This window comes from Varroa jacobsoni, unplaced genomic scaffold (assembly GCF_002532875.2).
Source record: "Varroa jacobsoni isolate VJ856 unplaced genomic scaffold, vjacob_1.0 scaffold_148, whole genome shotgun sequence".
In the NCBI taxonomy this organism is placed as follows: Eukaryota; Metazoa; Arthropoda; class Arachnida; order Mesostigmata; family Varroidae; genus Varroa; species Varroa jacobsoni.
The window spans coordinates 178,971-198,508 of record NW_019213050.1 but is presented as its reverse complement, the minus strand read 5'-3'; the positions used below and the strand labels follow the sequence as shown (position 1 = coordinate 198,508).

General features: G+C 39.6%; 1 protein-coding gene and 1 long non-coding RNA gene across 5 annotated transcripts; one reads left to right on the top strand and one right to left on the bottom strand.

The window, feature by feature from the left end:
• Positions 1-1,031: 1,031 nt before the first annotated feature.
• Positions 1,032-18,753, bottom strand: LOC111269565 (protein lifeguard 1). Of its 4 annotated transcripts, none has more exons than XM_022849283.2 (6): positions 17,848-18,753; positions 7,358-7,550; positions 4,583-4,769; positions 3,882-4,045; positions 2,785-2,939; positions 1,032-2,601 (listed from the first exon to the last, which is right to left on the bottom strand). In XM_022849283.2, the coding sequence occupies exons 2-6, from the start codon at positions 7,545-7,547 to the stop codon at positions 2,419-2,421; spliced, it is 879 nt and encodes a 292-aa protein (XP_022705018.1). In that variant the 5' UTR covers positions 7,548-7,550; positions 17,848-18,753; the 3' UTR covers positions 1,032-2,418. The 4 variants fall into 4 exon arrangements, with proteins under 4 accessions (XP_022705018.1, XP_022705008.1, XP_022704988.1 ...); XM_022849273.2 differs by lacking the exon at positions 17,848-18,753 and adding an exon at positions 14,761-15,277; XM_022849253.2 differs by lacking the exon at positions 17,848-18,753 and adding an exon at positions 14,795-15,277.
• Positions 4,101-14,554, top strand: LOC111269601 (uncharacterized). Its single transcript, XR_002685853.2, has 4 exons — positions 4,101-4,508; positions 8,250-8,640; positions 9,179-13,700; positions 14,154-14,554. It is a non-coding gene; the product is annotated as an uncharacterized LOC111269601 (long non-coding RNA).
• Positions 18,754-19,538: the final 785 nt, after the last annotated feature.

The following is a 19,538-nucleotide window of genomic DNA, read 5'->3' as shown; positions in this document are numbered from 1 at the left end:
GATCGAAAACACTGATTTAAGACACTCATGGAGTTCTGCGCCAGGCTTTGCACCACCGATTATGGCCGTCTTGTCAGCCCTGCTGTTCTTTCCACTGATTACGCTTGTAATGACTTTGCCACTGTTCGATCGGTCTGGTTCAGGGTTTTCAATCTCTCAGTTTGTGTGTTGCTTGTTATCGGTACTTAAGGTTATCCTCGGACTATCAGCGGTGTATACTACAATATAGACATGTTTATTGCGCGATAGGAAATTCGCGTGTCATTATAAGTTTTCTCTAGATTCTGCGGAGTATTAAACGCTGCAGAACAATGTAGCGATAGTTGGAGTGTTCTTTGGACATGGCGGTGTTATTACAGACCATCTAAATTCTATTAATTACACACAGAAATGTAGAGTTACTCCTGACTGCGATAACACGCTTTACGATGTCAAAAAACAAAAAAGTTGTCCGATAGCTTGTTGTAATCTTTTACAATATATTTCAACAACTTGGGTCTATATTTTTTCTTTGGTTTAGTTCATGCACGTACTTCCCACTCAAGCTTTGCGCTGATGATTCCGTGGCTAGTTTTTCTTTACTTTTGTGTATTTCCCAACTATTTCACAGGTCTCAGCTATTTTCAAGATATCATATTCGTTTTATTCCTCTTCAATATCTAAGCAGGTCGATAAAAAAAATTATGGATAAAATCAGAAAAAAAAAACACTTTCTCAATGACTACCTTTTTCACTGTCTTATTTTTAGTTTGCCGGTTTTTGTCTAGTTTGGCTTTTACTTATGTTACTCCTACTCAGTTGGAAAATGAAGAATTAACAGGCAGCGAATACAGTAGCCGTTGCATATTGCAAACAACCTTCAAAAACATTTGTTCTTGAACATCTCCTATAATTTAGCTATTATGAATTCTAGTTTTTTTAGTAGTAATAAAAGTTATTTCGTCGTGAACCGCAGTACACTCGGGCGGTAAATATGGCGCTAGTGATCGTGCAATGACCGATTACGTTAATCACTTTACAAGAACCCTTCATTCGTTATTAAAGAAACATAGGCTTTATTGGTATTTTCCACTCAAAGATTGCCGACACCCGGTGCTCGAAAGCAGTCAGTAATACTTTTAACTGACCTATGCGGACCTCCTATGGTTTACTAAATCTTCTGATCATCGTTAGTAGCCATATTTGTGACTGATAGTAATTTTGAGTCTGCAGTATAATTACGCCGCCATGTCCACGGTTTCCTGCGGTCGCCTCTCGTCAATAGCTTTTACATTATATATATAATTTTATCTTTTATAATCAATATTGATAGCTCTTTTGCTTCTATTCACATCGCTGTTTGCTTTATCGAAGCTTGGTATAAAGGTATATCGGTAAACCTCAATTAGTAGTAGCGGTTATCGGTTGTGATACCATTTCCTGTGCTTTGTTTGCCTGTCGAGTAATTATCGACATTGAATTTGTTTTTTTACCAATAGGCGCTTTGATCCGGAGCGGGTTACTCACACGTACCTCTTGTCATTTGCTCGTGTTATTCTAATTATCGTTCAACTTGACGTGTGGAACTACACACATATCCCTCATGAAGCTCTTCGCCACCTGCCCATTTTAGCCAACCTTTACCCGATTACTCCGATTCTATATTATTCTACGCTAGGGACTACCTCATTATTATTGTTACCTAGTTTTAACTAACAAGCGAAAAACAAACTCATACTAAAACTCGTTTTGTCCAGGGTTATAATATCAAGTCGACTTCGCTGACTTGATCAGTTGTAAATGATTATCCACAGAAAACCTAAAAAAAAATCGATAAGAACCATTAGAGCAAGGGTTTTACTTTGGGGAAAAGCTCCTTACCCTTTAAATTTCTCGCAATAAAATTTCACATGCATGGAAAAAGAGAGCATTGAAGAAAAAGAACAGGCCAAATACGCCAAGAAAATGGTAACGAATCCTTCCAAACGGACTTTCTGTTATTTCGCTGTTTTTTTTTTCAAGCCGACACTTTAATCTCGTCAAAGTTCCAACGTGATGACAATATCACTGAGACCCACTTGGCTAACATAATTAAGATATAAAAGGGAGTTTGAGTGAATATTATTAATCAGATAATAACAAAATATATAATAGATATAATAACAGCAACAATAATAGTCAACTATAATCGCAGTATAAATAGGTTACAACATTGAACTGCTAAGTTATGATGTGTATGTGATTGGTGTGTTTGATTACTAGTAGATCTGTTATCCATGTGACAAAAATGGACCGATCAACTACGAAGAGCGAGTTCAGAGGGGCTGCCTTCGCATAAGTTCCCGATGTGCATCATGATGTTCACATGCAGTTTGTTATTAGTTCATTGTTGATTGACGCTGCTGTTTTCGAGTCGATCTTCTACTGACTTGTGGTCTCCTACTTTCTCTCTCCGAAGAGTTGGAGGAGGAAGAGGAAGATCTGGACTATATCCATGTAAAGCTGGATAGTGGCGAATACATAATCTTCGGGTGAAATCTTCAGTTGCTTGGTTCCAAGAATCATCTGCGTATCGACTACGAGAAACACCATGAACAGAAGGGCGCCCAGACCGGCGTACACCTAAACGTCACGAGAATTAGAATGGGTTGCATAACACGGTTAGAATATATACCATCAAAGGGAAAGACGATCGTTACTGAATTGTTGAGCGAAGGTTCAATATCTCAAAAAGATCTATATGGTAAAAGGCGACAAACGTAGCCTGCATCAACCTTTCCATCCTAACTGATCATCATAACATACCGTCTGCATTATCGGTGCGTTCAGAAAGATCATAATGAATCCGAAGATCATGAAGGCAACGGCAGCTACAAATAGGACGCCTGCATAAGAAGTGAAGTCGTACTTCGTATTGAATGAGTAGAGTGTCACCGCAAAGCAACAGGCTGCGCAGATACCTGTACAATTCACGCCACCACAAAAAAAATATCATATATAATTTTAGATTTTATATAGGGCATTCATTTATGTATGTACGTACACATGATGTTGTTATATAACTACCAATTTTCGATCTTTGAATTTTAAAGTAGTAGTACAACGAAATCGTCATATCGTTAGCACAGATTGGCAGAGAATGCTGCCACTTCATATATCATCCGAATCGAAAGACTGTTTTCGTATTTTCTCTACTGCCTAGAAACAGTATCGTATATTACAATAAAAAAAAAGCCAGTTTTGTGGGCGTAGTGTACACTGCACGATAGGCATGATGCGCCCTTTTTGTGCCAAGTTATGGAATGAAGGAAAACAAACGACAGGTCTTTTCTGTTTCCTGCATCTGTGCGGAGAGTCTACGCGAAAAAACGGAGGTCACGATATCTTAGTACCTCCATCTGTTGTCTATCAAAGACTTTGTAGATAAAGTTTGTCTTGCCCAACAAAAAGGTACCGCCGCTCATTGCGCATCTTGAAATCGAAGTTTCGCAACTTTCTTGAGCATCCGTACCGTGTTCATCCCGTTCATGTCACTTAATCGTACTGCAGAACTTTTAAAGAAGCAAAGTCTATAGAACAAGGCTCCTTATAATTGGGGGGTTGAAAGTCCTAGCAAGAAATTCTGGAAAACCTGTATGTGATTGTGTTCTGTTATGAGCTCGTCAAGAAATGCCGAAGCAGTCACTTCTATGATAGAACGACAAGTAGTAATGAACACTCGCCAAATTCGCGGTGCCGATTGTCACAGAAATTTGAAACTGATGCAGACCATGCACGAATATATCAGTCCATCTAAGCCTTCTGTATGAGCGCTATTTCGGGCAAAGTGGAAGGATGCAGACTGTGGTTTATAGAGTGCTGCCGTGTATGTATCGTTATCAATTATGATTATCAATAATTACCAAAGGCGAGAAGGACTGACTGAGTCTTGTAAGTGCAGGATATAACCCCAACCATATAGCTAAGAGCGCACGTGAACAAGCCGAGTACAAGCAAGTTTGTCGGATAATGTCTCCGGATAGGTTCACAGCAGATCAGCACGAAGTACAGAACGATAAAGCTGACACTGGAAAACGGTAAGAAACCAAAAACAATATCCAGCATTATCATATTATTTGTTGTATTATCACTAACCTATTATTAATACATATATTATATATTACTATGAATGGAAATGTTCTTTAGAAAAAACCGAACGAGTTTATTGTTGTATGTAGCAGATCATGTAAATGACCAAATTAAACAGTAATATTTATTTAAGTTGAAGCGAAAAGATGTCTTGCGGAATGGTTTATCTTTTAGCGCACATCTTCATATTATGTATAATGTGATAATAGAGACAATGAAGATAAATAAAAAGCTCATTATTACTTATATGCAGTCTTGTTGCTTTCAGGTAAATAACAGCCTTATTCTTGGCAAACGTTGCAGCTTTTGTGTACCACGAAATCTACCATTATAGTGGATTCCGCGTTGTTTCAAGTTCTAAATGCGGTGACTATCAATTGGTAGTGTGTCCACAGGACTAGGTAAGTTATAACGTGGTAATGGATCAAAGGGTGAGCGATGCTTATGCTATCATTTGGTGTTGTAGTTTACTTACTAGGCTCCAATGGCAGCTCCAGGATTTCGCAGTACCCATGTGTTAACGCTTTCAGTATAGATGAATATGGCGATGAAGCCTGTGGTCACGGCCAACTGTATAAAGAGAATCCAGTAGATCTTACGAATAAAAGCCAAGCGTACCTCTTTTAAAGAGAACCCAGAACAAACCAGACCGTTATCCGCACCTGAAATTAGAGTTCAGAGAACAGTCCGGTGTGATGACCAGCAAAAAATGATTTGCTTCTGCCAATACAAAACAATAATTCTTCCCCATAATGGTGTATGATATAGACCCTGCATATCTGCATAATAACAACCTAACTATCGTTACCTAACTATTATAGTTCCAGAACTTTTTAAACTCCATGCAAGAATAAGTGAGAACTGACTACAGATTTTGGTTCCGTGTAGCTTCGCTTACCAACCAGCGTTTATATATTAGACGCTTGCACTGGACAGTTCCCCACTACATTTCGTCCGGTATTTTTTTACCAGATTATATAAACGTTGCTTGTCTACTCTGTAGGAATATCGGTCGGAAGCTGTATTCCAAAGTGGGAAGAAAGCGGACAGACTGAGAATTATACGAAGTCTTATATGGCACACCGCTTGGCTTTGCGGTGCTATATATATATATATAGATTCCAAATTATGCCATTACTGCACGGAGTCAATCAGGCTTGTTTCTCGCTGTAACTATTTCAGATGGGACGCCGAGGTGCTTTTAATGACATAGTAAAAATATGTATCAATGTAACGCACAATTTCCTACCCACATTCGTTCAGACCAACGGTTTCTATTCGGGTGATCCCACCGTCACCTATGGTTGCGAATGCTCCATACACCGTTCGACTGTTATAGCAAAACGCTCTGATTGTTTTGTCGTGCTATGATCTCGTTTCGAGTTGGAAATGAAGCGAGCGTTGGCGTACGCGTCTGTACAAGCGAACATACGCTACACGTCTTACGAATAAATGAAAATCTAACAGATACTATATTTTCTAAGGGAATTTATTAAATCACTTATACTATACAGCACATGCGAGACGGCTGAACATTCTACGACATTATTTAGATTATTAACAACAGTAACGATACGTTTATGAATTTAATTTGCTTTCACGCCCGTCCACCTCGTCAATTACATAATCCAGCGGAGGGAGACACAATGTCGCATTACCACGTTACACTAATTTGATCATATAGAACGACATTTATGAGCCCAAAAGGGGAAAATTGCCAAAGAAGCGAACGAACCCACTTACGATAGAAGCTTTATATATATACATATATTTATTAAATACTAAATAAAATATACTCGGAGTATTTGGTTGATACTAATGTTTGGGCAGGCGGTTATTTTGCCTACTGGTGTTACAGGGTGTCCCAAATTTCCCCCGACACAGTCAAATGAGTACTCGATTCCGCCTTATATTACCGATTGTCTCATCATAGAGACTTTTACACTTAGTATACTATTATACATATTGTATAACGAGATGGTTTGTACGCCCAAGACTTCGGCCTTCAACTCCTGCCAACAGCATATAAAATTTATGTACACCACTGAATGTGCCATAAGAACATTGTATTTAAGGATTTTCTTATTTATGCAAACTAAACATAATATATTGAAATATACGCGCCGACGAACTGATTGTGCTGGGACAATTATAGACCTGTGCTGTCATCGCCACTCATGGCCATAGCAACGTAGGGAAGTGCTAAAGAGGGCATATCATTTTGAATGAATATAAGGGAGTAAGCTTCCACGTTCTCCTACGAGATCGTTTGCTGAAACCATTCGGGGGATTGGCGATCTTTCGAGATTTGTTTTGGGCTTAAGCAATAATGCACTCATGTTGGTTTCGAAGTAGGGAAGAATATTTACTCACATTTACCACATTAATCATCTACACCACAACGAATCGCTTAGAATGACCTAGAACATCAAGGGAACACCCAGGTGATTGGCTTAATGACAACTGTTGTGATGGTATATGTTTACTATCATTATTATGGATAAAGCAACGATGGCTGCAGACCAGAACTCTACCATAGACATGGATCAGAGGTTCACTCGATGACAGCTGCCAGGGACATGAATAAAATTTTTTTGAATTACTTTTATAAGCGTTGTTAAATGTGGAGTAATTATGATCTAGGTTTCAAGTTTTACCTGATTTGCTTTTAATAACCAGGTGAGTTCTCCAAAAAAATACATGGATTAACTATCGAATCAGAGAAAGCATATGAGCCTAGCTGGTATTGGTTGTGATTCACAGTCCGGTATTGCTTTCATGGATCATGACCGTCTTGACACATTGAGCTCAAACCCGATGGGTAGTGAATTCAAAAACTAATATAGGATGTACCAGAGATATAATACAGCGTCTAATTTCAAAGATGAAAGATGTGTCAAAGACAACTCCAAGCATCAAATTAGGTGTGTTCGGCAAAATAGTATGAAAACTCTAAACGACATGTGGTAGACAAGCATATCATGGTTATGATGGAATGAAACACAAATGATCCAAGGTCTTATATGACGCGACAGTCGGTTCTAAAACTGTCAACATGTTTACTTGATAAGAATATGTCGAAACAAGATGTCTCGTATCAAAAAATTAGGCCTTCATTGGTCTACTCTTCTTCACCCCTTACATCCAATTGACATCCGTCAGCTTTTGTCATCTGTGTCGTTGACGGCGACCGTATCAAGGTTATTAAACTACAAACAATGCGTTGTGGCAAAAACACCCAGCAGGTTACCGTATGGTGGAGCTTGTTCGTATCCGGGAGGCTGGGGCGCGAAACCCGGCTGTGCTGGAGGGTATCCTGGTTGTGGGATGAATCCTGGCGGAGGTGGATAGCCTCCTTGAGGTGGACACGCGGGTTGACCGTAGTCCGGTTGTTGTGGGTATCCCCCGGTTTTGTACTGCTGCTGTGTGGGGTGATGCATCGTCTGTAAAAAAGAAGAACAGAGTTAACGCTACTATACAATACATTATAGAGATTATACATGTCAAAACAGTCAATTTGCTTGGTTGTTCCCACTAACAATTGGGCTGGGTTACACTGTTAGTTCAGGAGCGTAACTAATCATTGTATTCCTACTAATAGCCTACTAATAGTCTTCTATTATGCACATATAACCGTATTTGTTTTCGCAGCTATTACTCTCGTGTAAACTATTGATGCCAATTTCGGATTTAGTAACCGTGCCGTATATAAAACCCTGACAATATTTACAATCGCTCCATGCGGACACCATCATATTGCATGATGTTTTTAGGCGTCGTGACAGACTGCTCGAACAAAAATATCGAGGCTGCAACCTATGACTTGTGCTTAATTTAAATAAGGCGAACTCTGCCGATATTTGTATCGTAAACAGACCTAAATATTTGTCTACGGTTAACTCAAGCCGGAAACAAACGACAACAACAGAGAGCAAGAATTTTAACATATTCTGAAAAATCTTTGGACGTAACGACACAGGAAAACGCCAATCAATACATTATACGCCTCAATACATAGCTAGATACCGAATATAGATAGTTTGTAATAGAAGCGATTGCACAACACTGGCTATCGATAACACTATGTATATAATAATTTATATTATTTTACATTTTTTTTTTTACATGACCGATGGATCAAGACCTGTTGAAACTGAAGACGAAAAAAAGCTGTACGAGCAGCCTGCGAATATGCAACATCTGTACATTATACGCGTATTGGCAATGGAGAGCCCATATCAATGAGAACGTATAATAATTCCAAACCATTCAAACAACTGTCATCGTAGTACGTTGGCTCGTGATCTATAGGTCTCAGAAAAGTCAGGTCTTGCAGATCTTACATGGCCATATCTGCATAGATCTACAAGAAGAAGCAGGCGAACCCAACTCCATTACCTAGGGGAAACTTCGTAGACACTACAGGAAACTCTGACAGATACTCCCGAAGAGAAAGCGCCACAACGCCTATAACCGTTAAGAAGATCGTTACCTTGCATACCAGCTCTTCATGCCATGAAGTACTGATCAAAGGTGAGCCTCTAATTCGTAAAATATAAACCTATAGCAATATTCAATTAGACGAAGCGCCTCAAATCACCGTCACAAAGAACTACCAGAAAAGTTTCAATCAAATAAACTAAATATCACCTATTAAATTTTGACATTAGAAGCGGCCATTGCGCAAATTGCTCTAATAAGTAATACAGACCCTTTTTACATTTTTCGAATGATTAAAATTGTTAGTAGCAGATATTAAAATCTCACACGTATCATTCAAGAGACGTAAACTTATGGCAAATAAGAAGATTCAGTGATTGAAGTAGTAACAAGACAAATTATAGTTTTTTGCTTTTCCCACAAGTTCTCATTAATGCAGCGCTATCGAAAAACCGAATATCTTTCAAATAGGCCTAACATTAACGGACAAATCTTTGGTATTCTTCAGCACAGGAAATGACTTTTTCAACCAATATGTACATAGTCCATTATCAATTGAATCCGATCATTTATTATGTTATAAATACTAACATTTAATTAGAAACTCCTATTTCTCGCCTTCGGATTGCAGTTGTTGCAGTGTTTTTAACGACAGCAGTGGCGATAGTGCCCACCCGGAGCTTGCGCTAGAGTTTCTCACTACAAAAAACTATATGTTAGCAATATTAAAAAATCTAGAAAATCATCAACTACGGCATTAGCGCCGAAAAATACCGCTTCCAATACCGTAGTTCCATTTACCATTCTCTCTGTTTATCGACATATTCTATGACGATATTCTATCGACATTACACTGGCCCAAAGTATATGTATGATGTATGTATACTGGTGCATGACAGATTATTATACAATACGGTGAAGTGTTAGCAAAAAGCCTTGAAGTCTTGAGATTAACACTATGCCTACAACGAAACTTATATTATAAATAAACTTATCTTATAAATAAGAAGGACAACATAACATAAATGTGCATTTTCCTTATGAAACCAACATCCATTATTACCAGTCAGGAAATGCTATTTATTATTTAACTAGCTTATCAATCAGTATTTTTTTTGACTATTTGAAGTATTGTTAACTCGCAGACATCTTACCTAACGGCTTACGACGGTATGTCTAAACAAAATTTTGCCGAAAAAACGTCATAATCTGATTTTTCGCGCACTATATTCCAGGACACATTGAATAATTGTATTAGGTAGGACGCTTTTATAATCGACTGGTAAAAGCATTAAAAGCAAAACGTATAGGCTTAAAAAGCACGCTAGGCCTAAACTATTTCGATCGTTAACCACAAGTGCAGCCGTGACGTCGTACGCTAACGAAGATACCGATGACGCGAAGGCCGGCTTATAGATCGACGTGCTCATTAGCTAGAGAAGTTTGAGCATTCAATTTTCGAAGAGTTCAAAGCGTATCGACAAATCACACATGTTCCACCGACATGAAATTTCTTGATCTCGTAACCCACAAACGGTCAACAAATGTTCAAAAAACGTCAGTTTCTATTTAGTGTTAGACGCCGTGAGAATTGCTGCGGCCATCCTGCGACACATAGCCGCGCATACTTTACAAAAAAACTTTTTTAAGCGAATTTTTTTTTGAACATTTGGATGCATAGAAAAGGGCATATACAGGCAATCGCTGACTTTTTGTTTCACCTGAAGGTATCTGCTAAGGCTTTTTAACAACTTGAAAAGGTTAAAAATACAATACTGGCGAAGGCCTATGTCACAACGGGGAAGCGTGCATCATTCCCTGCTTATATATTTCCGCCGCCACTGCGTCATTAACAGGCCACTAACAGCGGTTATCGTCATTGTTACCCCAATCCATCTCTTCTATCACTGTTTTTCGACGCGTTAAATATAATAGAGACGGTTGGGGCAGACGCTGCTGCTGATTGCTTCACTGTGGGATCGATTGGTCATCCCGGCTGGGAGTTGGTTCTGCAATGCCGATGCATGCATTTAGCCACCGTTGCTTCTGCTGCTGCTGCCTGCTGGTTATACACGCGACGTTATTTCCGCTGTTTCCGACGAGTGATGAATAGTCGATTGCTATTTGAGATAAACGTCTGCGAAAACATAGCTTTACGAATGTTGATTAACGCAATGTTAATGCAGACGGAACCTTGTGTTTACAGACGACGGGGATAGCTAGCACCGCTTGTCGTCATATTAGCATCCACAAAGCTGGATACAATGTGACACTAAAGGTTGTTCGTGGACAAAAGGAGAGTATTTGCATTATACGTATGACAATATTAGGCTACAACTCGCTGTCTGACAGATCAGCAATCAGCTGTGGACGATTGTCTGCGCAAAGTGGACTCGATAGTTGGTCCAGATACGCGAACTGGTATAACACATAGATCAATATCGATAGCGATATTGTAGCCAAGTATGAGTGATATCTTTTTGAACGGTAGCGAATTGCAATGCTTCTTCGTTACAACATGATCTAATTATCAGGTCTAGTCTATCTTCACTAACCCTAACTGTAACTACATATTATTGCCGTTCGGGTCATTACCAGTCCTAGCACGATCGTCACGTTTGAAACTGTCGGAGAAATAAAACATGGTGGCTGTAAACGACTTTCTTGGACTATTTGGCAGTTGTTATTAATTCTGTTGCAAATGATCGCTAGTATAAAGCGGATATGTGGTACACAAACGGGCCTTCAGATGGATTTCCTAAGGATTTCCAAAAATATAGACGCGTTTTGTTCTGTTTTCAACCGTCGCTTTTGCTTTTTCTTGTTCCTACGCATCCTCGTATTTTTATAAGAAGTATGACGAATGATCCCTGTTCACGGAATAACATTTTTATCAAAATATTATTTTGTCATTGACAAGTATTTGACTGAGGTAAATTTGATTTTTTCGATTAAGTTGCGTTTGCTACTGTGGGCCCTGGGTTTACAGTCTGCAAATATTTAAGCTCGAAATAAAAAGTCTGCTTAGGTGGCAAAGTTTGGGAATAGGCTTGACCCAAATAGGTTCCAATAACACGCGCCTAACCCACCAAAAATATTTTAGATTTTTTCCAAGCGTCGTTCAGTTAATACTTTTCTGTAAACGCAATGCAGGTTACTACATATATTACCCACTTATATTTTATTGTTAGCTCTAATGGTCGAAATTGTCGGTAATGCACTTAGGTAAAAGGTTTCGGAAAATACCCCAGCTAGTAACTCCTGGTACATAGCTGCAAAGCGCCTGGAAGTCAAGGGCTACGGCATTTATGTGGCTCGTAAAGCCATATCTACCGAAATCAATCGGAACGTGCAAATTCACCGACTAGCATATATGTACATACATATTAGATATGAAAACGGTAATACGTAATTATCATTTTCACTATGATCTCTTGATGAATGCGGGCTTCATCTATTTACCTATCTCTTAGGCTGAGAGGTTATCATCATTTAAAGGTCGCCTATTACTGCCGACTGTAATCGCAGCCTACGAGCGGCGACCCGCCGCTAGGCGTGTATCTTTGCAAGCGCAGTTACAACAACGCAAGCAACAACGGTTGCCGTCAAATCAGCAAACTGTGACACGACGTGACCATAATCGTAATACACAGCCCTAACTAACATATCCAATATACTAGCTTTTACGTGTCGCATAGACCGATGAAATGGTGAACGAGCAAGCAGCTGACTAAGCTCGTGCCAGATATACAACCGACAAGCACAACAGCGATGGCAACGGCGACAGCTCGCCAACGCTGTCGGATAAACTCAGTCATGGCATAGCATGGTATAGACAGGGCTGTGGATCCACTGCCTACTCGTAGCAACCCGCTAGACGCATCTTCAAGCACGGGGTTTGAGACAACAAAAACAGTGAGTCATCATTCAACTATCGTCGCTATTTACCTAGCATACACACGACTAAGCAGCACTGGAAAACGTTACGCGATGCTTCATTCGTGTGATGTTCTATGGTAGATGCTTCGAAATTTGAGCAGAAACAAACCGTCGGCATGATCAAAGCTTTTTATTTTAAATTATAATTATTATACAAAAGTGGTAATAAGATATATAGTTTAGTATAAAAAAAAAACCACCGAGTTAGTCAAGACAATTCTAGCTGTGGTAAACATTCCGAATATAGTCTTACAACGCAATCCTATACACACAGACATGAACTGCTTTGCAGTCCCCGGCATAACACGCATTTTACTGTTTGAAGAACATTTCCAATATCAGGGAACTCGGAATCACCTAAGAGAAATGTCGCTGATAATCTCGCAAATGCAGAGAACTAAAGTAAATAGCGACGACATTTGTCGTTGACGAAATTTGGTATTCTATTGGACGGCTCATTGAGTGTAGTTGTCTTGCTGCTGCTATGTACAGGTCAGTCTTATTATCGAGTACCCGCACCTGTGGTAGCCTGCTTTATTCGAAAGAAGTAGAAAAGCTAACGACAACAATAATTTGTTTAAGATATAACGTGTCGAAATATTGGATAGGTCATGTCTTCACAAAAACGATGATTTTTACTGATAGAACAAAATCTATGTTTAAATGGATGAATTTTTCTATGAGTCGACAGCTTAGCTAATGGTGTAATAGTATAACTTTACTACAGCCGTCGTAACTGTGTGTTGAGAAACCTATTAATATCTGTCACCTTGCGCTTGTCAGCAAATCAGAGCTATAGCCAGCAATTGTAGTTACTGAATCGTCGTTGCTCGTTTTTTTTCTAGAAACAACAGATTCTTGTTATCGGAATATAATTATCGTGGAACTTCTCCAATAATTGATTATTAATGGCAGTAGGCACTACAAATGCTGCAACAGGTCGCATTCGTGGTTAGTTACAATATGACAACGAAAATCCCTGCCATGAAAGAAACGATAAAGACCCAACACACGGAGGTAATTGTCTTGGGCCCGCACTTCAAAACAGCAAATAGTCCGCAATAACGATCCTTCGATACACAGCATAATTCTGACGATGGCGCAACCCAAATTGTAAAGAAAAGAAGCTGATTCGACATATGCAATCAGCAAATGAATCGGCCAGCTGTTGCTCAGCTGTTTAGCAGTTTACCCAAGAAAAAACTAACAGATAGGTAAGGGTCGTTAGTTCTGATGAAACTACACGTTCGCCGTAACCCTCCAAAGCTTTTCTCTGTTACTATCGAACAGACTCATCTGTATTTGTGCTACGATAACCCAATGTCAATAGGCCTATAGCCATGGTATTAACCGGTAGTGAGGGCGATTTAGTCTGGTTGGGGGCAATACGGTTATAGTCCTTGTCAGTAATTAATTGTTATTGTACTTTTACTGGTGAAACAGTTGGGCAAACTTACCGACGCCAGCCGGTAACACAAAACTAAAGTGCCGCAATCATTCACAGACAGAATTAGGGACACCTGTGGCACTGTCAGACTCTATAAATTCACAGAACTAACATTCCTTTTTATCGAGGTTTTTTGTTTGGCTCACATAATTATCATTGTTTGTTTCTTGATTGCACCGACTCGTCTTTGTAACCCATCCCTGTCTTGCTCCGTTTACAGAACCGACTGCATTTTTTTTTCGGGCCCTAGTACTTGACTGGGGGCCATTTCCCGCTTGTCCCTGGGCAGCCTAGGCAGGTCGATGCTACAAAAATCCCGCTAGCCTCCGTAGTGGTGTAATATAAAATGTAAACCTATAACGCTGCCATGGCAACTGCTGCGTAATACGCGAAAAGCAACTTTTACGTATTGCTGACGTTAGAGATGGGGTCATCGTTTCCTACCCTAGCGAACTGCTTTGTCGATCAGCACCGATTTTTCCTGTTTAAACTCTAAGCTGAGTCGGAAATGCTATAACACAATCAACCACTCGGCAGACATTTACGTAGAACCTTCTCAGCTTCTCTACAAATAAAAAGCTTTTAATAAACACAATAAATAATGACTAGCCGATTTAAGAAGCAGCATGATTATTTTCCATTGCCTTAAATGTTAATCCGCCGCTTGCAGTGAAACGCCTCATCGTATATGTCACGGACCGAGTGGAACGAAACGTCGTTTGAGGTAGCGACGTAGAGCCTGACCGTAACAAAGCTTTGCTTATGTCGCCGGTCTGTTATTACTAATATCCTATGCATCCTACGATCTAACCCTATCAGGTTCTTACATATATGCTATGAAGTTGTTAGCTTAATTCTTACTGGAACTGTTGACAACTGGTAAACGATTACTTCTGTGAATCAAATGTTCAGTCCAACAGCAGACGAAGGAACACTCAATAGTCAGTCGCTAATCGACACGAACGTTTTCTAACAGAGTGGAATGGCTGCTACGTCATGTATGAGAAAATCCGTTGATGAACGACGCGTAACCAACGTTGTCACCGCAGCATCTGTTCCTTATTCACTGAGACACCTTCGTAGTGACAGCCAAATAATAAAGTGCGGTGCTGTTTTGCAGCTTTTCTCTTCGGTTGCAAATCGTTTTTCACGGTTTTGCACACACCTCAGGCAAACCACTTCAACTGTCCAGTCGTAGCTCACACTCAACCAGCAGCTATTGTCGTCGAGAGGTCCGCGTGGTCCTTTCCGTTTCGAGGCACGAGGAAGCAGTTGACATTGATCACAATAGACATCGATATTCCGTGGTTAAATCCAATTGCGATGGCTGTTGGCGGTCAAGGGACACACAGCCAGCTCTGTGCCCCACAATCGCTGACTACAAGTAAGGAGAGAGAGATGCCTTTGCCATTGTCGTCTGGACAGGCTCGTCTGCTTTCGATCGCAAAATAGACTTACTCCTCAGAGCTGCTACGCTGGTGGCGACAGTCAACGGTGCTGTCGAACTGTTAAAGCCAAAAGGAGGTCGGACCGCGGGCGCTAGTGGAGGAGGGTACCGCATTCACTACGATTACTACGATCTGCCAGATACGGCGGCGAACCTAAAAGCGGGCTATGGGCAGAAGAACACACAACGTAGCAGAGGGTACTGGCGTTGCGGCAGGGCTAGCAAGTAAGCGCCAAACTATAAAATGGGCATACAGAGGAGGGCGCATGTACAGTCAGCCAGCTATACACACACAGGCGCATACAGACACGCAGACACACAAAACTCAGCTAGATCCAACATTTTACAAAACAGAGGCATGAACGAATTCGCTCACCATTTTCAAGAATCAGCTTTTAGCAGCCTACTAAAAGCGTGAGAAGATACTGACTGACGACGATTTTACAACGAAGTATATATATAAATATCGTAAAAGGAAATAATAGAAAACTTGTTAAAATTGTTGTTAAGGGAACTGTTGACGAACGATACTGGCTGATCAGGTCGAGTGCATATCATAGTCAGTGAAAGGTTCTTTAATAAAGCACATGAATCCTTTGAAACCATAAAACGCTATATGTACATATGTTAGGGAACAGACCTGGTGACAATAGAACATCAACAATAACAATACAGTTCCAACATATGCTACAATTTTCGTCGGTACATCAAAACCGAATGGGCGTTCCGAACTTTCGAGCTAATTCTAAACATTGTCTCTGATAAATAATAATAAAAATAAATAAATAAAATAAAACACGTAATTGCTCACGAATACGACACCATTTTGCCGGTAATCTCATTAACAACTGAAACCTACCTACGGTAGAGTATGTCTCATAGTGTTCGAAAACTTGTTGAAAAAAAAAAGTTGAGAAATTAACTTTAAGCGGCCTGCTTAGCGATTACCGCACGGCTCTTTGTGATGGATATCTTGTGCATGATGAATTACCGCTTACTACATAAGTCGTCCAAGAGGATGACGTGTAATTGTTGCGTTAAGTATTCGAACAGCTTGGCAAGATTCTGACCCGATGACCACCGTCGATGCAATTAATAGCGGATCAGAAAAAAGGAATACGATTAGCAAAGGCGCTCTGTCTAATACAGGTAAAGACGTAAAACTGTGCGGGTAATCCCATGTGAAAACAAATTTTCTTCAATTTTCTAAACTATCACAGAGATTCACGCAATGAGTGCAACTGTGCCGTACTGCTACCTTTATAGGTATTATGAAGGTAAGGTCTATAATGCAAGATGGTTTAAATCGAACAGACATCTTGGTGCAAAAAAAGCTGTTTTTGTATGAGCCGGACCTTGACATAAAAACAAAAAGGCGAACTTTATTCGAGAATAACATCGTAATGAGAAAATTCGCAACCGTATTCTATGTAAAACTCAGAATAGGTGTAACGTCGAAAAAGTTCTATTTGAACAATGTCACTTAACTAGAGGCTCTATGGCTGAGACAGGATGATATTAGTGTGTTTGCAAAGCAGTTCTCTATTTGGTGTCCTAAAATGGACATCACACGCACATGGACACATAATGTCAATCGTCAGTTTTCAAAAAAATAATCAATCTACTAATAATTTTATGCGAAGAAGCCAATTAAAGCGATTTGGGTGGTCAGCTACCATTCTTATGATCTTTGCTGAGCATTTCCGAAATACTAAATTGTTTTGATCTAGAAAATATTGATATGTAAACGAGAATTAACTCCGTAAGGCAGTTGAAACGGCTGGGTCGTGTGTTCAAAAACAGAGCCACTAATATTCGTTTGTGAGAATAACGGTTGATTTACAGGTTCTGGCGTTTGCTTCTTGCAGCAGCAATTGACAACGAAAAAGACGTTCTATTACCACTGAAGAAAGTACTTGTAGAAAGTGGCCGTACCACTGAAGAAAGATGATCATCTTCTGCGAATAAATTTTTCGTTCAGCGGAAAGATACCTATCTTCTACGATCTTCTAACTATATCGGCCATCATGATTTCCCGTGCACAGTTGTTGTTAAGCCGACTATATCATAGTTCCTTCTACCATAAATCGTTAAAAAATTCTGCCGATTTGTACGAAGTGTTCACAGCCATTCAGCAGTCTTCAGTTCTTTTCTAATTCATACAAACAGATCTGCAAAATCCCCGACGGATGCATTCATTAGCATACTTTCCTTGAAGTAAACTCGAGAAAATACGAAAGAAATGAAGAAACTTTTCCTTTGCGGACACGGAGGTGAACATCGTAACATTAATTCCGGGTGTTGGTCATGTTAGTGTAGCTCATTTTATTCCCTTGAGCGCAGTTACCCTCATGATGGCTCACTACCATATGAAAAGACGTCTTGTTCATATTAGAATTATTTAAAAAAGTGCAATCGTTTAACTCCATTAAAGTCTTGAGATACTCGAAGAAAACTCACTGCTTACCTATTGAACCACACTACGCGTGCAAAACACGTTTCATCAGGTTGCGTCAAGGAACACTAATCGCGCCGTGTCAAGGAAGCCATTATCCAATCCTAGTCTGTGATGGTAACTGTCGGGTTTATTTATGTTCAGCTGCCTAGCAAACTCATACGAAATTCACCTTTTTATGCATTGTATTATTGTATTATATTAGATTGTAGTAATCTGGCATGATCCTGGTGCTAACGTTGCCTTTAGATAGGCGTCACACACGTAGATGGACGTGGGTTGAGGTAAGCTCGTTCGTTGTATCGGCAGCTGTAGCTTTTTGCACACCTTTATGTAAGATTGCAATGGAGCTGTGCTTATTTTAAACTCACAAGCTGCCTCCCTAACCGAAAGGCCTCCAAATGGAATAGCCGCCTGGTTCCTGGTTCGTGCACAGTCTCGAACTGTACTCTGTCTCTATCAGTTTTTGCATGAATGCATTATTTTAGTCCACTAGCTACTCATTATAGCCGTAAGTAAAGGGTGCCATCTCGAGCGTAATGATGACACAAGCAATGCGTGGGAATTCGAGTTGATCAACAAAACACAACATTCAAAGCATTAGGAACAAGATTTATTTAAAAATATGATATATGAGACTTTTTGGCAGCGCTGTGCAACTTTGACGATGCGCTGAAAAAACCCTTTTATTTCGCTGTGTGTAAACTGACGGAGCGAAGAGAAAAGCAAAGAGCGGATCTATAGACATATTTAAAAGGCTTTCTATTGGAACTCTTAATGGATCGAGGATCTTAAGTATTTGTCTCATGTATAGAACGCTGAAAGTTTGAGTCATATCGACGATAGTGTCATATTCCACGATAAACTACGAGAATATCGACACGACAATTTCTTTTAAAAACAATTTTCTAAGTACGGCACAAAATACAATTCGTTAGCCTTATATATATATATATATATATATATATGCCTTTACGGTGAATTGTATTCAGAGGCAATTTAATTTTTTTGTACAATAAGCAATCGAATATTTTATTTCATATAAGTTATCTAAGTAATACCATACCGAGCCATATAGCTCGCAGGGCGTTCATATAATAAAACCCAACTGAATTACTTATGCAAACGTAACGTGCTTTCATTGAAAATATGGTTCTGGGACCGGCAAAAAGGTCGTTCAAAAACGAGGCCTGTGTACTTTGACTGTTGGACGTTAGACGAGACGCGGAAAAATAGAAAAAAAAAAACACTTAGCCCCGCCCTTTAAAATCTTGCAAAAGAAAAAATACAGCCTGTTTGCAACGGATATATTTCTGCTGGTGATAGCCTATAGAAAACATTCGCTGCGCTGTTTGGCTCGCTTCGAAAAATAGCGAACGCTTCTGGCTACCGTGTTTCTATGACTTAATGCCCATCGAGTCAAAGCTTAGAGAATATATGGCTTCTTATAACAAGGAACTCTGCAATTCACGACTGCTTCAAAAACCACATCACCACAAATATTCAGAATCTCAGTTAACTGAACCCTCTATTAGTATAAACCTCGACCCTTAACTTACCTTTCTCTTTTTCTCAACTTCAGCGAGTTCTTCTTAATGTAATTCAATTAATTATTCCACTCTTTCATTTCTATTAAGCCCCTGCAAAATGACTAGTTATCGCGCATCGGAGAATACGTATTTCAGCTATGAAGTATGCTTAAA

What these genes read in the sequence shown, in the direction of transcription:
- LOC111269565 (XM_022849283.2), bottom strand. Translation starts at nt 7,547, where the DNA reads ATGCATCACCCCACACAGCAGCAGTACAAAACCGGGGGATACCCACAA. An exon ending in CGAACAAGCTCCACCATACG is followed by an intron (nt 4,770 to 7,357) that starts GTAACCTGCTGG and finishes CTCTAATTTCAG; the next exon opens with GTGCGGATAACGGTCTGGTT. An exon ending in GGAGCTGCCATTGGAGCCTA is followed by an intron (nt 4,046 to 4,582) that starts GTAAGTAAACTA and finishes ACCGTTTTCCAG; the next exon opens with TGTCAGCTTTATCGTTCTGT.